The sequence below is a fragment of the Mobula hypostoma genome, chromosome 24, assembly GCF_963921235.1.
Source record: "Mobula hypostoma chromosome 24, sMobHyp1.1, whole genome shotgun sequence".
NCBI lineage: Eukaryota > Metazoa > Chordata > Chondrichthyes > Myliobatiformes > Myliobatidae > Mobula > Mobula hypostoma.
Window position 1 is genome coordinate 14,977,046 of NC_086120.1, and position 22,088 is coordinate 14,999,133.

General features: G+C 42.0%; 1 protein-coding gene across 1 annotated transcript; it reads right to left on the reverse strand.

Moving 5' to 3' along the window:
* Positions 1-5,719: 5,719 nt before the first annotated feature.
* LOC134337227 (perilipin-3-like) lies at positions 5,720-16,453 on the reverse strand. The gene is made up of 8 exons (XM_063032063.1): positions 16,369-16,453; positions 16,009-16,098; positions 11,805-12,000; positions 10,495-10,577; positions 9,783-10,047; positions 8,791-8,978; positions 8,125-8,265; positions 5,720-7,552 (listed from the first exon to the last, which is right to left on the reverse strand). Exons 2-8 carry the CDS (start codon positions 16,078-16,080, stop codon positions 7,178-7,180), a joined length of 1,320 nt encoding a protein of 439 aa, XP_062888133.1. The 5' UTR covers positions 16,081-16,098; positions 16,369-16,453; the 3' UTR covers positions 5,720-7,177.
* Between the last annotated feature and the right edge of the window lie 5,635 nt (positions 16,454-22,088).

Genomic DNA, 22,088 nt, shown 5'->3' on the forward strand with positions numbered 1-22,088 from the left:
GGAGTAAAAATCTTTACGTTACTTCTCAGTCTAAATGTCGAATGTGCAATTTATAGTAATTTATAATATAGTATGTAGAACAGGATAGTCAATATAACATAGAAATATAGCTGCGTCAGCATGAGTTGATCAGTCTGATGGCCTGGTGGAAGAAGCTGTCCCGGAGCCTGTTGGTCCTGGCTTTTATGCTGCAGTGCCATTTCCCGGATGGTAGCAGCTGGAACGGTTTGTGGTGGGGTGACTCGGGTCCCCAATGATCCTTTGAGCCCTTTTTACACACCTGTCTTTGTAAATGTCCTGAAATGTAGGAAGTTCACATTTATAGATGCACTGGGCTGCCCACACCACTCTCTGCAGAGTCCTGCGATTAAGGGAGGTACAATTCCCATATCAGGCAGTGATGCAGCCAGTCAGGATGCTCTCAGTTGTGCACCTGTAGAAAGTTCTTAGGATCTGGGGGCCCTTAACAAACTTCTTCAACCATCTGAGGTGAAAGAGGCACTGTTGTGCCTTTTTCACCACACAGCCAGTATGTACAGACCACGTGAGATCCTTGGTGATGTTTATGCCGAGGAACTTAAAGCTGTTCGCCCTCTCAACCTGAGATCCATTGATGTCAATAGGGGTTAGCCTGTCTCCATTCCTCCTGTAGTCCACAACCAGCTCCTTTGTTCTTGTGGCATTGAGGGGGAGGTTGATTTCTTGACACCACCGTGTCAGGGTGATGACTTCTTCCCTGTAGGCTACCTCATTATTATTTGAGATTAGGCCAATCAGTGTAGTGTCGTCTGAATAATAACTTCAACATTTCATCAAAATTCTCCATTGCAATACATAATACAAAGTGAAGGCAGTTCAGATAGTATTCCCTGCTTTTCCCCTGGGGTGAAGGGCTTGTCGATGGTGGTGCTGAGTGTGAGTGGCTGGCTGGGATGTTCCAGGTTCTGAGCTTGTCATTGCCTGGTCTCTACAGGTGCCATTCTGACAGGTAGTAGTGGGTATAACCCCTCTTGTACTTTCCCACTTGTCAGCTCCCTGGTCCAGTGCTTCCCAATTAACCTCATCATCTTCCTCAGCAGTTGGGCCTGATGGGCCTTATCCTATTTACCTTTCAGCCTGCCCAGATCCCTGACTAATTCATTCTTGTGAAAATCTGTAGGTGCTGAAAGTAGATTGGGAGACTGCTTCGTTGGGTACCTTTGCCCTGTCCGCCATAAACAGCGGGATCTCCCAGAGGCCTCCAAATTCAATTCTACTTCCCACTTCCATTCTGACATGCCAGTCCATGATCTCCTCTACTGCCGTGATGAGGCCACGTGCAAATTGGAAGAGCAACACCTTATATTCATTCTGGATAGCCTCCAAAGTAATGCCATGAACATTAATTTCTCGAATTTCCGGTAATTGCACCCCCCTCACTAATCCCCATTCCTGTTTCCCTCTCTCACCTTATCTTTATACCTGCCCATCACCTCCCCCGGTGCTCCTCTCTTTTCCCTTTCTTCCATGGTCTTCCGTCCTCTCTTCTCAGGTTTCCCCTTTTCCTGCCCTGTATCTCTTCCACCAATTTCCCAACTCTTTACTCAACATCCCCTCTCCGTTTCACCTATCACCTACTACCTTGTACTTCTTCTTCTCCCCCCCCCACCTTCTTATTCTAACTCATCTATAGTTGGTCAATAGCTCCATTTAATAGCAGAGAATGTATACAATATACAACCTGAAATTCTTATTCTTCACAGAAATCCTCGAAACAGAAGAAAATCCCCAAATGAACGACAGAAAAAACATAAGAACCCCAAAGCCCCCTGCCCCCTCCTATGCAAAAGCAGTAGCAAGCAGCTTCAACACTTTCCCCCACCCCCCAGTTATTCTAGCATAAAGCATCAACATACCCACCACCCACCATGCATGCAAAAGCAAAGCCCTCATGAAGAGTCTCGGTGTGAAACATCAAATGTTTACTCTCATCCACTATTTATTATCTTAGACACCAATAGTCTAAAAGCTTCTGAAGATAGAAAACCAGACATCCAAAATAAATGTTGTCAGGGCTGTCTCTGAGTACGCAACTATGGTAAATACACAAAAACAGTTGATTGCTATACCTGTAACCATCTTTGATATGCTAAGTGATCATATTGTCTGGTCTGCCAATTTGCATTCAAGTCACAATGGTGCAAATAACAGCCATGCTACCTGGTTTGGTGCAAGCCAATTAACACAACCCCGTTGTTTTAATGTTTAGCTCAGATATATGCAATCCCTTAGTCTGTGGAGCAGCCTATGTCTTCAATTTACTGCTTGCAATTGACAAAAAAAAACTGAAGGCTAATTACAAGGTTCCTGAACTTATTTACATTTATGAGAACTGAAGCCTGGTTCATGTAAGAATTAATATCTGCTATATTTACATAACTCCAGAATTTGAAATTGAGGACCTACATTGATCAGGGCTGACCATGGATGCTGTGTCCCAGCTGTCTATGTGATAAGCACGCTTCGGCGTATGGAGAGCAAGCTGTTGCCCATGTAGCAAGCTCCCCCTCTCCTCATATCTGATGAATCCAATGGAATGGCAGAGACAGGTACAGTTTAATCCAGTGGTGTCACAGGATTTGTCAGTCAGTGTTGAACTCAATGTAGGACTGCCTTAGGGACTCGAGCTCTGGATTTTTCCTTGAGGCTTACTCCTGATGCCATCCCCATGAGTGGTTACAGATGCAAAGCTGCATTGGTTTGAGATTGGAGTTTTCCTTCCCCTAGATGAGCTGCCAACCCTGGCTGAAGAGCCCCATCTGCCTGAAGCGACTGGTTTTAAGGCAGCAGTAACCCTCCTTTGTCCCTTCTGTCAATAGGAATGGTTCTGCCAGGGTCAGTAGCTAAGCCACACATGGAGGCCAGGAGCTGGACTTGGTTGTTAGGGGCTATTTGAGATGGATGCCATTGGGAGCACTTAATAGGCAGTGGGAGCTTATCCTCACTACCACTCCCAGCTATAATAACTTTGTCACTAAATAATTACCAAAAACCAGAGGAAGCAACACACTCAACCACTGTTACACCACCATCAAGCATGCCTACCGTGCTATTCAATGCCCTCACTTCAGAAGGTCTGATCACTTGGCTGTACTTCTACTCCCTGAATATAGGCAGAAACTGAAGACTGCAGCACCTGTGGTGAGGACCAGGAAGGTTTGGACAAAGGAAGCACAGGAGCACCTACAGGACTGCTTTGAATTGGTGGTCTGGACCGTATTCAGGGATTCATCTTCAAATCTGGATGAGTGTGCTGCAGTTGTTACTGGCTTCATCAAAACCGCTGTGGATGAGTGTGTGCCTACAAAAACTTGCTGTACATTCCCAAACCAAAAGTCGTGGATGAACCAGGAGGTTCGTCATCTGCTGAGGACTAGACATTTGGCACTGAAGTCTGGTGACCCAGGTCTGTCCCAGAAAACCAGGTATAACTTGTGGAGTCCTGACAAAGGGCCTCAGCCCGAAATGTTGACTGTACTTCTTCCTATAGATGCTGCCTGGCCTGCTGCGTTCACCAGCATTTTGTGTGTGTTGCTATAACTTGTGGAGGGCTACTTCAAGAGTGAATGGACAATGCCGAGTGAAATTGGAAGAGACAATGGATGCACGTCAACTCTGGCTGGGTTTGCGGGTCATTACTTCCTATAAAGTGAAACCCAACATCATGAACAGCAGTCACACTTCACTACCAAACAAGCTCAATGCCTTTTGCTTGTCCCCGCTGCACTCAGTGACCTCTGTCTTGGACGCCAATTAGGTTGACTTTAAGGAGGGTGAACGCAGGCCCTTATGGAGTACGTGGTAAGGCTCTGAAAACTTGTGCCAACCAACTGGTGAAAGTATTCAAGGATATTTTCAACCTCTCACTGCTATGGTTGTAAGTTCCCACCTGCTTCAAAAAGGCAACAATTCTACCAGTGCCTAAGAAGTGACTATTGCCCAGTAGCACTCATGTCTACGGTGAAGAAATGGTTTGAGAGGTTGGTCATTACTTGACTGAACTCCTGCCTCAGCAAGGACCTGGACCCACCGTAATTTGCCTATCACCACAATAGATCTAAGGTAGATGCTACTCAATGCCTCTTCACACGGCCTTAGATCACCTAGACAATACAAACACTTATGCTAGGATGCTGTTCGTTGACTACAGCTCAGCATTTAACACCATCAATTCCACAATCCTGATGGATAAGCTAAAAACCTAGGCTTCTGTACCTCCCTCTACAACTGAATCTTCAACTTCCTAACTGGAAGACCACAATCTGTGTGGATTGGTGATAACATCCCTACCTCACTGATGATCAATACTGGTGCACCTCAGGGGTGTGTGCTTAGCCCACTGCTCTACCCACAACTGTGGCTAGGTATAGCTCAAATGCCATCTGTAAACTTGCTGATGATACAACCATTGTAGGTAAAATCTCAGATGGAGATGAGAGGGCGTACAGGACTGAGGTATACCAGCTGGCTGAGTGGTGTCGCAGAAATAACCTTGCACTCAGTGTCAATAAAACGAAAGAGCTGATTGTGGACTTCAAGAAGAGTAAGATGAGGGAACAGGAACTAATAATCAGAGGGGATCAGAAGTGGAGAGAGTGAGCAATTAAGTTCCTGGGAGTCAAGATCTCTGAGAGTCTAACCTGGTCCCAACATATAAATGCAGTTATAAAGAAGGCAAGACAGCAGCTGTATTTCATTAGGAGTTTGAAGAGATTTGTCTTGTTAACTAAAACACTGGAAAACTTCTACAGATATACTGTGGAGAGCAATCTGACAGACTACATCACTGCCTTGCATGGTTGGGGGGTGGGGAGAAGAAGGGTGGGGATGGCTACTACATAGGCTCCAAAAAAGCTACTGAAAGTTGTAAAATTAGACAGCTCCATCTTGGGTACTAGCAACTGTAGTATCCAAGACATCTTCAAGGAGCTCTGCCTCAGAAAGGTGATGCCCATTATTGAGGTCCCCCAACATGCAGGGCATGCCCTCTTTTAGTTGTTACCACCAGGGGGGGAGGTAAAGCCTGAAGGCACATGCTCAGTGATTCAGGGACAATTTCTCCTCTGCCATATGATTCCGAAATGGACATTGAGCCCATGAACACTACCTCATTTTTTAAATATATTATTTGTTTCTGCATTATTTTTAATCTACTCAATATACATATATTGTAATTGTTACTTTTTTCTTTCTATATTATTTATTGCTGCTGCTAAGTTAACAAATTTCACAATGCATGCCTGTGGCAATAAACCGGATTCTGATTCTTACAGAACCATAACTCTAGAATACTCTCTAACAAATCTATCATCTCGGAAGAAGTCACTGCGGGACTTTAAAGTAGATCCCGAGGATTATGAGCCCATTTCAAATATCCATTGCCTTGGCATTTAGTTTGCATTGTACAGTCAACACAGTATCAGCAGGGCTGATTTATAAAGGGAATTCATGTCAAAAAGCCCCAATTGTTATTATTTTGCATAGTGCATTACACAAGGTATATACACTTTCATAGAAACTTTGGATATTAGTAAAATCATGCAACTTATTTTAAAATTTTATCTTTTAGAAAACAAAATAGTGAACCTTGCATAGATCTTCCTCAAAGATTGTCTAGAAGACTAACACAGTAACTATTTCATGCAGATGATTGCAGTAACATAGACCCCATGGTTTCTGTTCTTGGATTTGGGAGGGAGAATTTTTCCATTAAGTATGGGATCACTTGCATACATTTCATGCTGGCTGAGCAGGTTTCAAGCTGCATGTTCAAATACAATAGCCCAATTGCAAGGGCACCAGCTTGTCCCACTGGGGTTAAGCTTTGCCACCATGCACCAATGCTAGCACAGGTTTTGCAAATTGGACAAGTGTCAAAAATGTGTTTGTGAAGAAAGATTTAATGCCATGGAGCACAGAAGTTCCATACACTGAGTGCAATAAACAGGCTGAGTAAATACAAATTTTGCTACCGCTGCAAGTTTTATCCAGATCATTGAACTCGGGGCTAGGTAATAAAACAGTCAATGCATTTTCAAGATAAAGCTACATTCTAGCAAAACAATTTTGATTATTAAATACATTCACTGAAGAGTTGCTTGGTACCTAATTTATACTGCTTAAAAATAGTATATTTGAGTAAATATACCTCATTGCAAAGACCAATACTTGCATTTTAGTTAACCAATAGTACTAGCTCCATTTACAGATCTCTGAACATTTGGCATGCCCACCCAATATAAAATTAAAAACAAACCAAATTCTGCTATACTGCAGGAGAACTGAAAAGTGACTGCAAGTGAAAGTGTGTAAAGTAATGCTGGTGAAATTCTTCAGTATTCAGGCATCCTGTTTATTTTATTTATTCCAAGTTAAACCTTTGCTCTATTTTGCACACCTTCGAAAAGGATCTCATCTTTAACAATAGTATTTCAAATGAAGAAATATGTGCATGCGAGTAGGACTAGGTTAAATTTTAGAACAAACACCTCCACCCATGCATTGTGCTCAAACATTTTAAGTGGTTCATGCTGCTGCCTCTCAAACATTTCAACATTTCTTTTAGATGGTAGGTAGAAAAACTGCAGCTGATCAAGGTCAGTGCACATTCTCCCTTATCTGGCTGCAAGGAAAAAATGCATTGCACAAATGATACCTATTGCAAGAGGAATTTCCCAAGTTGTATTGGCAAATTCAGCAGATCCATTCTGCAACATTGTTGCAATGAATTAAATGCTCGGAATACCCCAGCCAGATTATGTTGGAAGTTGATACATTTGTCTGAAATTACATTCCACCCAATTTCCAATTCAATCCTAATCTTCACAAGCTTTAGGGTGTCAGTTTTCCATGAGATTTGCCAGCACTTCTCATTTATTGAAAATTTCACACATCTGTAAAATTGTTTTATAATTAGTATAGCCAAAATATTTCACCTTGCATTGGGAGAATTAGAAGTTAAAATTCATGTTATTGACGATATTAATTGGATGAGGCCAAGTAGTTTGGAGGAATATTGTGCAAACCTAGAAATACAAATTTAGTCCAGTAGTAAGGTCAAAGTTTAAACACCAAAATTAACACAAGTTTAACACAGGTCAAGCTATTTATCCAACAAGTTGAACTCAAAGAGATTAAGTTACTCTTTAACTTCATCCATTGCAATCATCTCCTCAGATGGCGACTGAGGTTTCTCAGTCAACTGCGGGGCAAAAGGACCAACCATCCAGTTGAGAGGAGTGTTGTGAAGCACATATTCCATCACCCCATCCATGGATTCCCGAATTTTTGCCATCTGTTCCCGGCTTTGGGCCAACAGCTGCCCAGAGAGATCCCCCAAGGAATTAGCAGAGGAAAACGAGGTGTGGATGGTTTCAGCTGTTTTGCGGATCTGTTGCACTTTATCTTGAACGTGTTGAGGAAGACCGTGAACATTTGAAACCAAGGTCAGGCAGGTAGTTTGTAATTGCTGCGTGAGACCACGGGTCATGGTTAACATTCGAGATTCGAGGTGCTGCAAAGAAAGACACCAAGGAGTTTTTAAATTTCCAGAGTAAATCCTCAAACCAAATGCTACCAAAGCCGTGCTCTGGTGCCTAGTCAAGTTTTTTCTAAATATGAATCAATCACTCGGCCATGTTGGAAACAGACAGTAGATACACTGAGACATAGCAGCTGGGTGCTGTACCTGATATCTGTACTAAATATTCATGGCCATTATCAATAAACACAAGTAACAAAACTTCTACAAGAAACCACAACTTTACAACAGCAAATAGCTCCAAGTGTCCATCAACCAATTCGATGAAGTCAAGACTGATGGCATAATACAAATACACCATCAGAGCATGTGGTGTAAGGGAATAATCACTGAATTTATTTGGAATATTCCATGAGAATAGAAAAGTGCAAGTTACAAATCTGTGAAGTGATGGGATTTTCATCTGAACACTGCAATAACTCAGATGGTTTTCAGTTACGAGGGCTGGTTTCCCATGATTATTTTGATGGTTTAACCACAGAACAGGTACAGAGTCTACCCCTTTTGTTCTTTTATTGAAATCAGGGCTGTTCACATTTTCTTACCTCTGGTTTCTGAGCATTCTGTTCTGCTGCTTGAGCTTCTGGTTGATTTTTCACCCAATCATCCCAGGCCTGATGCAGTTTCTCCTGAACACCATGGAGCTTCTGATTTGCTGAATCCATCCCTTTTCTTGCCAATTCAATCTAATTGAAATAAACCTTGTTGTAAAATACTGAAAGAGTCACCCATCCTCTTCCCCTCCCCCCCACCAAAAAAAAAGAGCAAGGAGTTGTGGCATAGTTTTATTAGGTAGTTAGTTCTTTCGACTGAAGACCTACAGGTGCTTGTAGAATACTTGATGTTTTGCTACTTGAAGGGACAGAGCTGGAATATCAAATTTGCCATAAGTTATTTATAGAAGCCAAAACACATCAATTACTGGTTTTAAAACAAAGTTTGAAATCCTCATCATGAAACTTGAGCTCCCTTCACCTAGAATAGTGCACATCAGAAGTTAAAATGTTAGTGATCGCAACACTCCATTGCAAGGGATACCAAAAGAGTATTCAAAATAGCCAAATGCTTGGTAGAGGCAAAAGCATTAAAATGAGGCAAACTGAAGCAATTTAAGTTGTTGAGGAAGGCGATGGGGTTGGAAGTAACATGCTCAAGGACAGAATAATGGTTGCTTGACACGATGAGGAAATGGAACAGATTATTTTTCTTACCAGATCCATGGTGTTGTGAAGCTGAGAGATGATTTCTTGGCTGCTTTGCCTGACCTTCTGCATCTTAGCAGTCGAGTGCTGGTATGCTCTGTGACGAACTTTCGAAGACAAAGATCCCAAGCGCACATAGTAACTTTGCTCTTGTACTGGGGCCACTTCAAAACCTTCTGTAGATGTGGCCAACTTTGCTGAAATACAAAAGCTTTACATTTTACTTACACTCAAAAAAAAAAGTGCTAGAGGATCTCAGCCAGCCAGGCACAATCTATGGAAAAGCGCCCATTTCGGGCCAAGACCCTTCAACCGTCTTTTGTTCCTCCAGTCTTCCTGACAGGTCTTGGCCTGAACGTTGACTGTACTCTTTTCCATAGATGCTGCCTGGCCTGCTGAGTTCCTCCAGTATTTTGCGTGTGCTGCTTGGATTTCCAGCATCTGCAGATTTTCTCTTGTTTGTGATTAGACTTCAAGGTTTGTTTTCACTGAGTTCTACATGGGAAACTGGTTCAACAGGTTGGTGTCCACAGGATTTAAGCGATATTAGCAAAAATGGATCCAAAATTGGAAATATAAAGTTGTTTTTCCATTACAAGCTTTACTTTTCTTACCAGGTTGCCTGTGGTGTACCACAGAGATCAGTGGTAGGGCCCTTAAAATTTGGATGTGAATATAGCAGGCATATTAGTAATCTTGCAGATAAAAAAAATTGCTATTGTAATAGGAAGGTTCGTATACATATGGTACCTGATGGTCAATTTATTTTTCTTTTCCATCTGATTTAATCAGAATTAATTCAGATTATCATATCCAAGACTGATGCAGTGCACTGCGCACCAAAGGGCAACAAAATTCAGTCAGAGAATGACATTTGAGAACTTGAATTTAGAGGCTAATGCAAGCCAAAGACTGAAAATGGAGTGATTTTTCTGTGCAGGATCAAACTTTACTTCCCAATACACAGAAGGCAACCTAGACAATACAGCTAAGCTTCTTACCCAATTCTTCTTCAGTTAAAGGAAGATAATGATCAACCATCTCTTCCGATTTATTGAGTGCACTGTCCACACCAGTGGCCACCATCTGGCCAACTCTGGATGTCATGACAGTATTTACTCCTCCAGCTACCACATTCTTGGTCTTCTCGATGCTGCTATGCACAGCTCCCTTGGCCATGTCAACGACACCAGTCACTGTGTTGGAGACGGCATCCTTAGCTCCTGTAATAGTGGAGGAAACTAGCTCCTTGGTATCTGCAACAACCTGCAATGAGAGGACAATTCAGTATCCAACAAAGACTCCTGCATTTCTTTCAAAGAGTCAGAGTGGTGTACTGCCTGGAACTAAAATTTCTGCTTTTCACTGGGAAGTTAACCAATATATAGAACATTTTAAATTTGTGCTCAGTTACAACTGATGGAAAAATTATTTATGCCATTACTAAAATATATAATTAATCTTTAAAATTATGCCAGTTAGTTGGTCTGAATAATACTTGAATGGGAATAACTACCATTAAGGCAACAGTTAATGTAGCCTGGAGGAATTATGTTGAAAGACAATGCATTTAGCATACTGTATCACTAACAAGGAATCAAACTCTTCCCTCAAATTCAATTCTTGCAAGTTAAGACTTTGTTAGCTCGCACTTGGCTCCCAAAGCTATTGCATCTATCCTTCTGAAACCTCCACTGGGTAGTCTTTCCTTACCTGGGGTGTGGACTGCTGAAGGATTGGAAGCTTCTCTTCCAGCTTATCCAAGCCCATACAGGCATATTCATTAGCTGCTGCAACTAGAAAAAAAGAGCCAGTCCAGTTAGTTACTAACAAATGCAGTCAACCTAATTACAGCAACAACCCTGCTTTTTTCAGGTACAGTTGCCACGACGACAAGTAGTCAAATTTTCAAATTGGCAAGTGAACAGCATAACTGCTGATCTTACTGAAGGTCCACATCCAGTAGCGGTCTAAGGCAGGGGTCCCCAACCTTTTTTGCACCGCGGACCAGTTCAATATTGATAATATTCTTCTGGACCAGCCGATGGTGGGGGTGTTCAAGTTCAACAGAGCGTGACAGGGAATGAGGAAAGGTGCAGCTGACTCATATCGTTTCGTATCGCCAAATCATTTCATTTCCTCGCAGCCCAGTGGTTGGGGACCACTGGTCTAAGGAATGCATTTGAGTTACCAAAGTTTTATGTATCTAGGGCACAATGATTAACACAGTATTTATATAGCAATGAATAAAACTGTTATAAAACCAGAAAACATAACAGCCGAATTGGGCCACTTGGCCCATTGAGTCTGCTCTACCATTCTATCATGGCTGATTTATTACCCCTTTCAAAACCATTCTGACGCCTCCTCCTGTAACCTTTGACCTCCTTACTAATCAATAACCTATCGACTTCTCCTTTTCAATATGCCCAATGACTAGGCCTCCACAGCTGCCTGTGGCAATGAATTGCACAGATTCACCACCTACTGGTAAAGGAAATTTCTCCATGTCTGTTCTGAAGGGACATCCTTGTAGTCTGAGGCTGTGCCCTCTGGTTCTAGATTCCCCCACTATTGAAATCATCCTCTTCACATAGGCTTTTCAGTGAGACATCGCCCTCCTGTCGTTCTTCCAAACCCCAGTGAGTACAGGCCCAGAGTCAAACACTCATCAGGTTAACTCTTATAGCCTGCTCTTTGTACAGATGCCCAGTAACAAGTACTTCACTAAGACCAGACAGTGAAACTGAAGTTACTTCAGGCCCTTGTAACTTCCTCACTCAGTGGGGCCAAATGGTAGTCAAAAAGAGCTCGATCTCAATAACATCTTGATGTTCTGTCACCCAAGGGTCAGATAACACGGTGACAGCACATAAAAACCTGATTGTGACTGAGGTAACAAGACCACAAGACAGATGCAGAAGTTGGCCATTTGGCCCAACAAGGCTGCTGTACCACTTTATAACAATTAAGTCATATCGAAATACAATGACTTCCACGTTCCTGTTGGACATTAATCTTACTTTGTGGTTCCAGCTTGTTCATAATGGGCTTGGCACCACTGGCAGCCACAGCAGAGATGGCCTTCACTCCCTGTTCAGCAGCGTCACAGACCGTCTTGACGTATGGATGGTTCTCCTTGGTAGTGTTGTATACAGCCGACACCATATCATAGGCAGAGCTCACAAGCGGCAGGTTAGTGACCCTGTTCACCACATTCTGAAACACAAAAATCATGACACTTATTCCATTGACACACACCCAAGAGAAATTCTACAGAGGTCTGTCACCTCACAACTCATGTTACCAGCAAGTGAAATGAACAGCATAGTACTGGACAAAAGTCTTGGGCTCATGTAAAAAAAAAACATCTGTAACAAAAATGCTTTCGATAAGTTTCTAAATCTGCAAAAACAAAAGACTACTATAAAGAGCAGTAACCAGTAAAACACTGAATCAATATTTGGTGTGAGTACCCTTTGCCTTTAAAACTGCATCAATTCTCTTAGATACACTGTCATCCAGTTTTATAAGAAAACTTGACTGGTAGGTTGTTCCAAGCATCTGGGAGAACTTGCCACTGTTCTTCTGCATACTTTGGCTTGCTTCTTTCTCTCCAGGAAATCGCAGACAGCCTTGTTGATGTTGAGATCAGAGCTCTGTCGCGGTCTTACCATCTGCTGCAGAACTCCTTGTTCCTTTTACTGAAGATAGTTTATGACCTTGGCCATGTATTTGGGGTCATTGTGTTGCCGCAAAATGAAGTTCATTCTGATCAGAAAGCTCCTTGATGGTATTGCGTGATTGTTGAGAATCTGCTCGTACTTCTCAGCATTGAGGATTTCATAAATTCTGATCAGATTACCAACTCAATTTGCAGAAATGCAGCTACGCACTTGCAGGGAGCCTCTGCTGTGCTTCACTGTTTGCTGCAGGTGCTTACCCATGTAGCGATCTCCAGCTCTTCTGTGCACAAACTGCCTCTTGTTTGAGCCAAAAATGTCAAATTTTGACTCGTCAGTCCAGAGCACTTGCTGCCGTTGTTCAGCACCCCAGTCATTGTGTTTTTGAGCATAGGTGAGTCTCTTGGCTTTGTTTCCACTTCGCAGGAATGACTTTTTGGTGGCAACTCTTCCATGAAGGCCACTTCTGACAAGACTTCTCCAGACTGTAGTGGGGTGTACTTGGGTTCTGTAGTTTCTATGAGTTCAGAACTGATAGCAATGCTGGACTTCTTCCGATTTAGAAGGGAGTCTGTTTAATGTACCTCTCATCTGCTACATTCAGTTTCTGTGGCTGACCACTGCATTTCAGGTCCTTAGCCTTGTCCATTTCTCTGTGCTTCTTCAGAAGAGCTTGGACATGGTATCTTGAAACTCCTCTGCCATGAAATTTCTGCTTGGAAGAGACCTTGCTGATGCACATGACCACCTTGTGTCTTGCTGCTATGCTCACTTTTGCCACAGTGTAATAATTGATACTTTGTAGGTTAAACTGTCACATCCGCCACACCCTCACCTTTTAGTTTGGCTGCCCGTCACCCAGCTTGATTCCTTCTATACACCTTCCTGTTTCAGTTTAATTCATTCACTCATTATGTCACTGATCATTAGCATCCTATTATCTGTTTAGTCATGCACTGGGCTAGATACCTACAAAGTAATCAAGTTTTTAATTTGAAGAATGGTCCATTACTTAACATATTACTTTCTTTAATGAAATATAAAACAAAGTCACTAACATTTAATATTTTGGAAACTGAATGTTGGGAAATCTAAAATTTGCTCTTTTACACTGACATACTAATGCAGCAGAGAAATAACATTTTTAATACACATTTTGCTTTAGATAAGAGTGGCAAGACTTTTGCACAGTACTGTAGGCCATTCGGCTCTGTAACCTCATGCTAGCATTCACTGTGGTAGATCCTTTACTTCAGCACCATCCACATAGACATAGAACAGAACTGCGCCTTTGGCCCACGATGTTGAGCTGACCCTTTAATCTATTCCAAGATCAATCCTTCTCTTCCATATATCCCTCCATTCTCCTTTCAGCCACGTGCCCATCCTAGGGTTTCTTAAATGTCCCTCATGTCCAGACAGAAAGTAAAACAACATTTGAATATGCACAGAAAACAGAACACGACGCACTCAATAACCTACAGATAATTGAATGACCAAGCTCAGTCTCCTTTGGTTCTGGACAGCACAAAGGAATCACTGTGGATATACTGAAGTAACATCACCTCAATCTAAACTTCACAATATGGGCACAAGCTGTTACTTTGGGAGAACTTCCACATAAGGGATCAACATTTGTGGTTATCTCTCTGCTCAGTTATATCCTTGGATCAAAGGACCAGATCATATTCCAACTGCCAAGTCTTTGCCCATATCCTCAAAGATTCCACATGACATCCACAGTCACCTAGCTTGGTACCAGCGAACTTGTATGTCCTCTTAAGAACAGTTGGGTCCCCAGCACCATTTCCTACAGCAAGTGACTGTATCAAGTCCTATCATTTTGAAAGTCATTCTCATTCCATATTATGGCAAATATTACTTTTCCAACTTCACAAAACAAGAACATATGCAAATGACCATTTGCACCCAAAGTTTTTGGAAAATCCTAACATTGTACATTGTCTGGATTCCTTCTACTCTGCTAGTTACAATCTGAAAGCTATTACTTGCTATACAATGCATGCCAACATCAAAACCCACTATGTACCCTTTCTTTGGAAGTTAGGACCATCTCCACATGCATTGGGTTAACTAGTCTGAAGATACATTCTTCTCTTTTAACAAAAGATGGAGTTATGTATACACACCAGAATCCATCTCAATAGCAAGATCTTCCAAAGCACAAGTATACTGGCAGGTCCAACCCACAACTTCCATCAATTCCTCACTCTGAACCTGTTCCTATCCCTTATATATCCCTTCTTGTCTTTCATATGGAATGCAGATTTTTAATCAAATTTGCATTTCTATGAACCAGATTACATTAAAACTTACTAACTAGCACATTTACAATTTATGATGCTGGACTTGTAGATTTTCTGGACTCTTGGGTGTTATTAGGAAAATTAAATTCAGTTTAGATGTTACAGTTATGATAAATATCAAAAGATGTGCTCCTTTTTGAATTCAACAAACATTTCTTGGCAAGCCTGATCCCAAACCATGATTCCCAAAAGTGGATTATTGGAGTTTTACTGCACTTCCACTGAAACATCAAATTAATTTCACTCTACAGCTCTATGTAATAAAGTTACCCTCAAGCTAATGTTCCTAGTTACTGTTGCATTCGTTTCCACAGCAGTAAATCTTACATTGTTTCTGATCCTCAACCAAAACCCACACACTATTCTCCAAGACCTTAAAAACCATCAAGACTCAGCATCTGACATTAGCAGACACACAGTGGGATTTATTTCCAGGCAAAACGATTGCAGGACATGCAATTACTTCAACTACACTTCTGAACAGATGCAATGCAAACTACAAAGAGTAGTCTTAGAGAACAAGTTCCAAGGCCTGTTGGGTTTGAACCCAAGACAAAAGGGCTTTAGATTATCCACAAGATTTCATTCAGAATATAAATTTTATCCAGAAACAAGCTGTCTCAACAATTACTCACACAACTACAAATATACAATCATCTGCAAAAGAATGGCCCTCAAATCCTCATCAGTATGCTCTTTAGGTTGTGAACGAGCCTTCAGCTGGATTTTAGCCTCTATGTTCTCAAAAAGGAAAGTAGCCATTTTGAAGAATTGCAACACAGACTTGAACAACATTAAAATGCAATTTTAACAAAGTAGATCGAAATATAGACAGCAATAAGATTTTAAAAATCTCTACATAACAAAAAAAAATCCAAGTGATCAAATAATTGAATAAATAGAAAGATAAAAAAGTCAAATTAACAGCCAAGAAGTTTTTCCCCCAACAATTACACTGTAATCTAAGCAAACTTTGTAACGTTTATCAAGCAGTGCCAATTACAGCCAAACTGCAGAAGTAGGTCAAAAGTCGCAACACATGCAGGCTGAGTCAGAGAGTAACAATTTCCAGTAGAACCGAAAGCACTCTCAAGACTCTTGACCCGAATTCGTGCTGAAATCATCGTCGCCTTGCACAAGGGCGGGGTAAGATTGCCCGAGACGCTGCAGTGCTCACGTTTAGTCGGAGTTGAGGGACAATAACTAGTGAAGGGTACCTGCTGTTCCCCGTCGTCCTGGTGCTCGCCATTGTTGGCGAGTCCAACGTTTCTATCCGCTTCTGAGGCCATAGCGAAAATCTTCTGAATCTAATGAGCAGAAACCAGGATCGAATAAGGCAGTTAATGTCTTTCCCCCAGCTCAAAATCACAAACAACTCTCACAGGGAAAGGAAGTTTATAATCTCGAGAGTTAAGACTTCCACAAAAGTTTCTAACTATCGAGGGTAAAAAGATAAAATATTCGAAAAATTACGATTTGTGTTATCTTAAAAGTTACTTTTAACATTTTTGAACAAAGGCGAACGTGTAACCTACAAGAGAAGATACCTGGAATAAATAAACGGTGCTTACACTTACCAACTGTCTCAAAACTACGCACTCAGTTCTTTGTATGCTCCAGAATATAGTTCCTGGTCTGGGGGCAAGGGTTTTAAGAACCTTAGATGACGTTATCCGGGTGGGGCCCACTAAATAATTGACAGTGCCATTGACCAATGCGAATCCTCCGAGTCAGTCATTGAGTTAGGCTGAAAGAGTGGCGCAAGAAACTCGGCAAATACACTGTTCAGTCACAAGAAGCCATTTGACTCATTCAGCATGACTCTGAAGTCAGAAACTTGCAGCATTCGAGCTGTTCTGATATTATGGCAGCGTATTTGGCTGTGGTGAGAGGAAGTGTCAAAATCAGGTTTATTTTCGCTGACAAATGAAATTTGTTTTGTGGCAGCGGTACAGTGCAATACATAAATAGACTACGAAGTAAAATAAGACTATATACATATAAAGGTGTGTGTAATAAGTAGTGCAGAAAGAGTAAAAATAGTGAGGTAGTATTCATGAACTGCTCAGAAATCTGATGGTGGAGGGGGGAAAGCTGCTCTTAAAACGTCGAATGTCCCCCCCCCCAGGCTCCTGTATCTTCTCTGTGAGAAGAGGGCTTGTCCTGGGTGGCGGGACACTTCATGGTGGAGGCCGCCTTTTTGAGGCATCGCCTTTTGAAGACGTCTTCCTATGATATGGAGACTAGTGCCCGCGATGAGGCTGGCTGAGTTTATAACCGTCTACTACAGCTTGTTTTGATCCTGTGCCTTGGTCTTTCTCTCTCCATGTCAGACAGTGATGCAACCAGTTAGAATGCTCTCCGCGGTACATCTGAAGAAATTTGCTAGTCTTTGGCGAGAACAGAACTACAGTTGTGAGGATATCTGTAGCACCTGGTGACCCTGTGGTCTCTGTCCCGGAGGGCGGCGTCGGGCTGTTTTTCAAGAAGGTGAACCCTTGCAAGGCGATAGGTCCCAGTGGAGTACCTGGTTAAGACCATAGATCATAAGACAAAGGAGCAGAAGTAGGCCATTCGGCCCATCGAGTCTGCTCTGCCATTTTATCATGAGCTGATCCATTCTCCCATTTAGTCCCACTCCCCCGCCTTCTCACCATAACCTTTGATGCCGTAGCTACTGAGATACCTATCAATCTCTGCCTTAAATACACCCAATGACTTGGCCTCCACTGCTGCCCGTGGCAACAAATTCCATAGATTCACCACCCTCTGACTAAAAAAGATTTCTTTGCATTTCTGTTCTGAATGGGTGCCCTTCAATCCTTAAGTCATGCCCTCTCGTACTAGACTCCCCCATCATTGGAAACAACTTTGCCACATCCACTCTGCCCATGCCTTTTAACATTCGAAATGTTTCTATGAGGTCTCCCCTCATTCTTCTAAACTCCAAGGAATACAGTCCAAGAGCGGACAAACGTTCCTCATATGTTAACCCTCTGAAAACCTGTGCCAACTGATTGGGGAGTTCAAAGACATCTTCAATCTCTCATTGCTGCAGTCAGAAGTTTCCTTTGAAAGGATAACAATCGTACCAATGCCCAGGATGATCAGGGCCAGAATATTCCTGCTAAAGTGAAGGACCTGGCTGGTCAGATTAGGTATGCTTGCCTTCATTGTGTGGATAAAGATTGGGCTGTCACATCACAGTTGTGCAAGGTGTTGGTTAGATGGCACTTGGAGTATTGTGTGCATTTCAGATTTCCACACTGTACTTTGGATGTGATTAAGTTAGAGAGAGTGCAAAAAAGATTCACAGGAATGTTTCCTGAACTGGAGAGAATTGAGTTATATAAAGATCCTTGGATAGGCTGGAACTTATAGACATTCACACTTATTTTCCCAGGATAGGGAAGTCTAAAACTAGCGGGCATAGGTTTAGATGAGAGGGGAGAGATTTAAATGAAATCTAACAGGCAAGTATATAGTGAATATATTGAACAAGCTGCTAGGGGAGCTGGGTACAGTTACCACATCAAAAGACATTTGGGCATGTGCGTGGATGAGAAAGGTTTGGAGAGATGTAGACATCTTGGATGAGTTGGGCCAAAGAGCCTGTTTTGTGTTTTGCAACTCCATGAATCTATGGACATAAAATTACAAGCAGATCCAAAAAGGGAATGGCATGGTATTATAATACCATTACAATGCCAGAGACATGGGGTCAATCTCACAGCAGTTGGTCAGGAGTTTGCACTTTCTCCCATGACCACGTTTCTCTGGTTTCCTCCCACGTTCCAAAGACGCATGGGTCATTAAGTTATTTGGTCACATGGGTGTAATTGGGTAGCGTGGGCTCATTGGTTCTGTTACTGTGTTGCATGTCTAAAATAAACAAAAAAATGTGGAAATATCTGTGGATTTTTTTTAAAAAAGCGTGAGATGATTAAGAGGCCAAAGTTGGGGGTGAAAGGGGGTAGAATAACAGAATTAAGATTGCTTACAGCACCACTCTTTCTGGCCAAGTCAAAGGTGGTGATGAATTGGCACATATGAGGGAGCTTGAAAGTCAGGCTGAGTGGTGCCATAGTAACCTCTCACTCAACGTCAACAAAACCAAAGAGCTGATTATTGACCACAGGAGGCAGGAGCTGGAGCCAGTCCTCATTAGGGGATTGGAGGATGGGAGCGTCAATCGTATTAAATTCCTTGGCATTAACATATCACAGGATTTGTCCTGGGACCAGCATGTAAATGCCATCACAAAAAGGCACAACAACACCTCTAATTTCTTGAAGTTTGTGTAGACTCAGCATGTAATCTAAAACTTTGAACTGGTTGCATCATAGCTTGGTATGGAAACACCAATGCCCAGGAACCGGGGCGGAGTGGGGGAAATGACAGAAAGTGGTGGATACAGCTAAACCCATCACATGCAAGGCCCTCCCCACTATTGATTACACTTACATCGAGCACTGCCACAAGAAATCAATGCTCCCTTCTCGCTACTACCATCGAGTGGCATTATGGAAACCTTTGGTCCAAAGTGACCAGGTTCAGGAATAGTTACGCTCTGCAACCATCATTATCCTGAAGCAGAGTGGATAGCTTCACTCACCTCAACACTGAACTGACTTTATGACGTACAGACTCACTTTCAAGGACTCTGCAACTCATTCTCAGTATTATTTTCTTATTTGCAATTTGACTTTTTTTACATATTGGTTGTTAGTCAGAATTGTTTATGTATAGTTTTTTCATAAATTCTATTGTGTTTCTTTATTTTTCTTGTAAATGTCTGGAAGAAAATGAGTCTCAGTGTAGTATTTCATAATGTACATGCTTTGAACTTTGAGCATAGAGAGGGGAATAGAGTTGAGGCAGATGATTAGTCATATCCTTGCTTTATAGTAAAGTTGGGTACTTGTGAGTACAGGCCCAGAGCCATCAACATCCCTCATATGATAACCCTTTCATTCCTGGAATCATCCTTGCGCCAGCCTTTCCAATGCCAGCACATCTTTTCATATATAAGGAGCCCAAAACTGTTCACAATACTCAAGGCGAGGCCTCACCAGTATCTTGTAGAACCTCAGCATCACAACCCTGCTCTTATTGACCTCTTGAAATGAATGCTAACATTGCATTTAGCTTCCTCACCACTGACTCAACCTACAAGTTAACTTTTAGGGTGTTCTGCACAAGGACTCCCAAGTCCCTTTGCATCTCAGATTTTTGGATTTTCTCACCATGGCATCAAAGGTTATGGGGAGAAGGCCAGGGAGTGGGACTGAGGAGAGGAATAAAAGGATCAGCCATGATTGAATGGTGGAACAGGCTCAATGGGCCAAATGGCCTAATTCTACTTCTTTGTCTTATGGTCTTTAAACTGTATGTTTTACTAATTTGTATATTTTACTAATCTGGACCACCGAGTCTACATCAGCCATCAAACAACTATTAACCATCTTATGTTCCCACATTCCCATCAAATCTCCCCAGATTTTATCACTCAGCTACAGAAGTTAACCTACACACCTTTGGATGGGGAATTGGGGCCTCCGGAGGAACACACACACAGTCAAGGGAGAACTTGACAATTCCATAGGGACAGCACTGGAGGTCAGAAACGACCCCATCTCACTAGAGCTTTGAGGTAGTAGATTTAATAGGTTCATCGGTGTCTTGTTTTTGGTCCAGTCATAGCAGCAGAACAGACTCGAGCAGTCTATGCTAGCCATCCTGGGGAAGTGACAGAAGTTGACAGCAAAGACAGTTTAATAAGTCACAGAAACAAGGAGTCAGACTAGGAGTATAATGGATACAGGCTTGAGGTAAGTTAAGATGAGGATGTATTGGTATTCTATCATTTGATATCCAAAGATAGTAAGTACTTTTTATTTGATTTCTATATTAAAAAAAATCAAAACTTCCACATCAGTAAAACAAAGTGTGGAAGTTTAGTTTTCCATATTGGTTGGTTTAAATGCGAAGGAAGATGGAGTTTTAATGATATCACACTCATTTTCTAAAAGAATTCCATAGTTTTATGAAGATACTTGAATTTCAGATTTTATTTTGAGAGTTTTGGAGTCCATGAGAGCTCGACAGCCCAGAATATTTTCTTCTGTAATTCACTTGAAAGCAAAGAGAATTTTAGAAGTCTGAAGTATAACTGGATGCATTAATCTAAATAGATAGTTCTGCAACTCTTCCTGCGCTACATCAATGATTGCATTAGTGCTGCTTCCTGCACCCATGCTGAGTTCATCGACTTCATCAACTTTGCTCCAACTTCCACCCTACCCTTAAATTCATTTGGTCCATCTCCGACACCTCCTTCCTCTTTCTCGATCTTTCTGTATCCATCTCTGGAGACAGTCTATCTACTGATATCTTTCATAAACCCACTGATTCTCACAGCAACCTGGACTATACCTCTTTCCACCCTGTCATTTGAGGAAATTACCAGTAGGCTAGACAAGACTATTATTTAAATGGGGAAAGAATTCAAAGTTCTGAGATGCAACGGGACTTGGGAGTCCTCGTACAGGATACCCTTAAAGTTAACCTCCAGGTTGAGTCAGTAGTGAAGGCGGCGAATGCAATGTTGGCATTCATTTCTAGAGGAATAGAGTATAGGAGCAGGGTTGAGGCTCTATAAGATGCCGGTGAGACCTCACTTGGAGTACTGTGGGCAGCTTTGGTTTCCTTATTTAAAAGATGTGCTGACATTGGAGAGGGTACAGAGAAGATTCACTAGAATGATTCCGGGAAGGAGAAGGTTAACATACGAGGAACGTTTGTCCGCTCTTGGACTGTATTCCTTGGAGTTTAGAAGAATGAGGGGAGACCTCATAGAAACATTCCAAATGTTAAAAGGCATGGACAGAGTGGATGTGGCAAAGTTGTTTCCCATAATGGGGGAGTCTAGTACAAGAGGGCATAACTTAAGGATTGAAGGGCACCCATTCAGAACAGAAATGCGAAGAAATTTTTTTAGTCAGAGGGTGGTGAATCTATGAAATTTGTTGCCACGGGCAGCAGTGGAGGCCAAGTCATTGGGTGTATTTAAGGCAGAGATTGATAGGTATCTGAGTAGCCAGGGCATCAAAGGTTATAATGAGAAGGCGGGGGAGTGGGACTAGATGGGAGAATGGATGAGCTCATGATAAAATGGCGGAGCAGACTCGATGGGCCGAATGGCTGACTTCTGCTCCTTTGTCTTATGGTATCCACATCATTGAAGACCTCACGTGGTCTGTACACACCAGCTGTGTGGTGAAAAAGGCACAACAGT

Coding starts and splice junctions, on each gene's coding strand:
- LOC134337227 (XM_063032063.1), bottom strand. CDS start 16,080: ATGGCCTCAGAAGCGGATAGAAACGTTGGACTCGCCAACAATGGCGAG. Junction 10,578..11,804: donor GAACAAGCTGGAACCACAAA/GTAAGATTAATG, acceptor CTTTTTTTCTAG/TTGCAGCAGCTAATGAATAT. Junction 10,048..10,494: donor TTCAGCAGTCCACACCCCAG/GTAAGGAAAGAC, acceptor CTCTCATTGCAG/GTTGTTGCAGATACCAAGGA.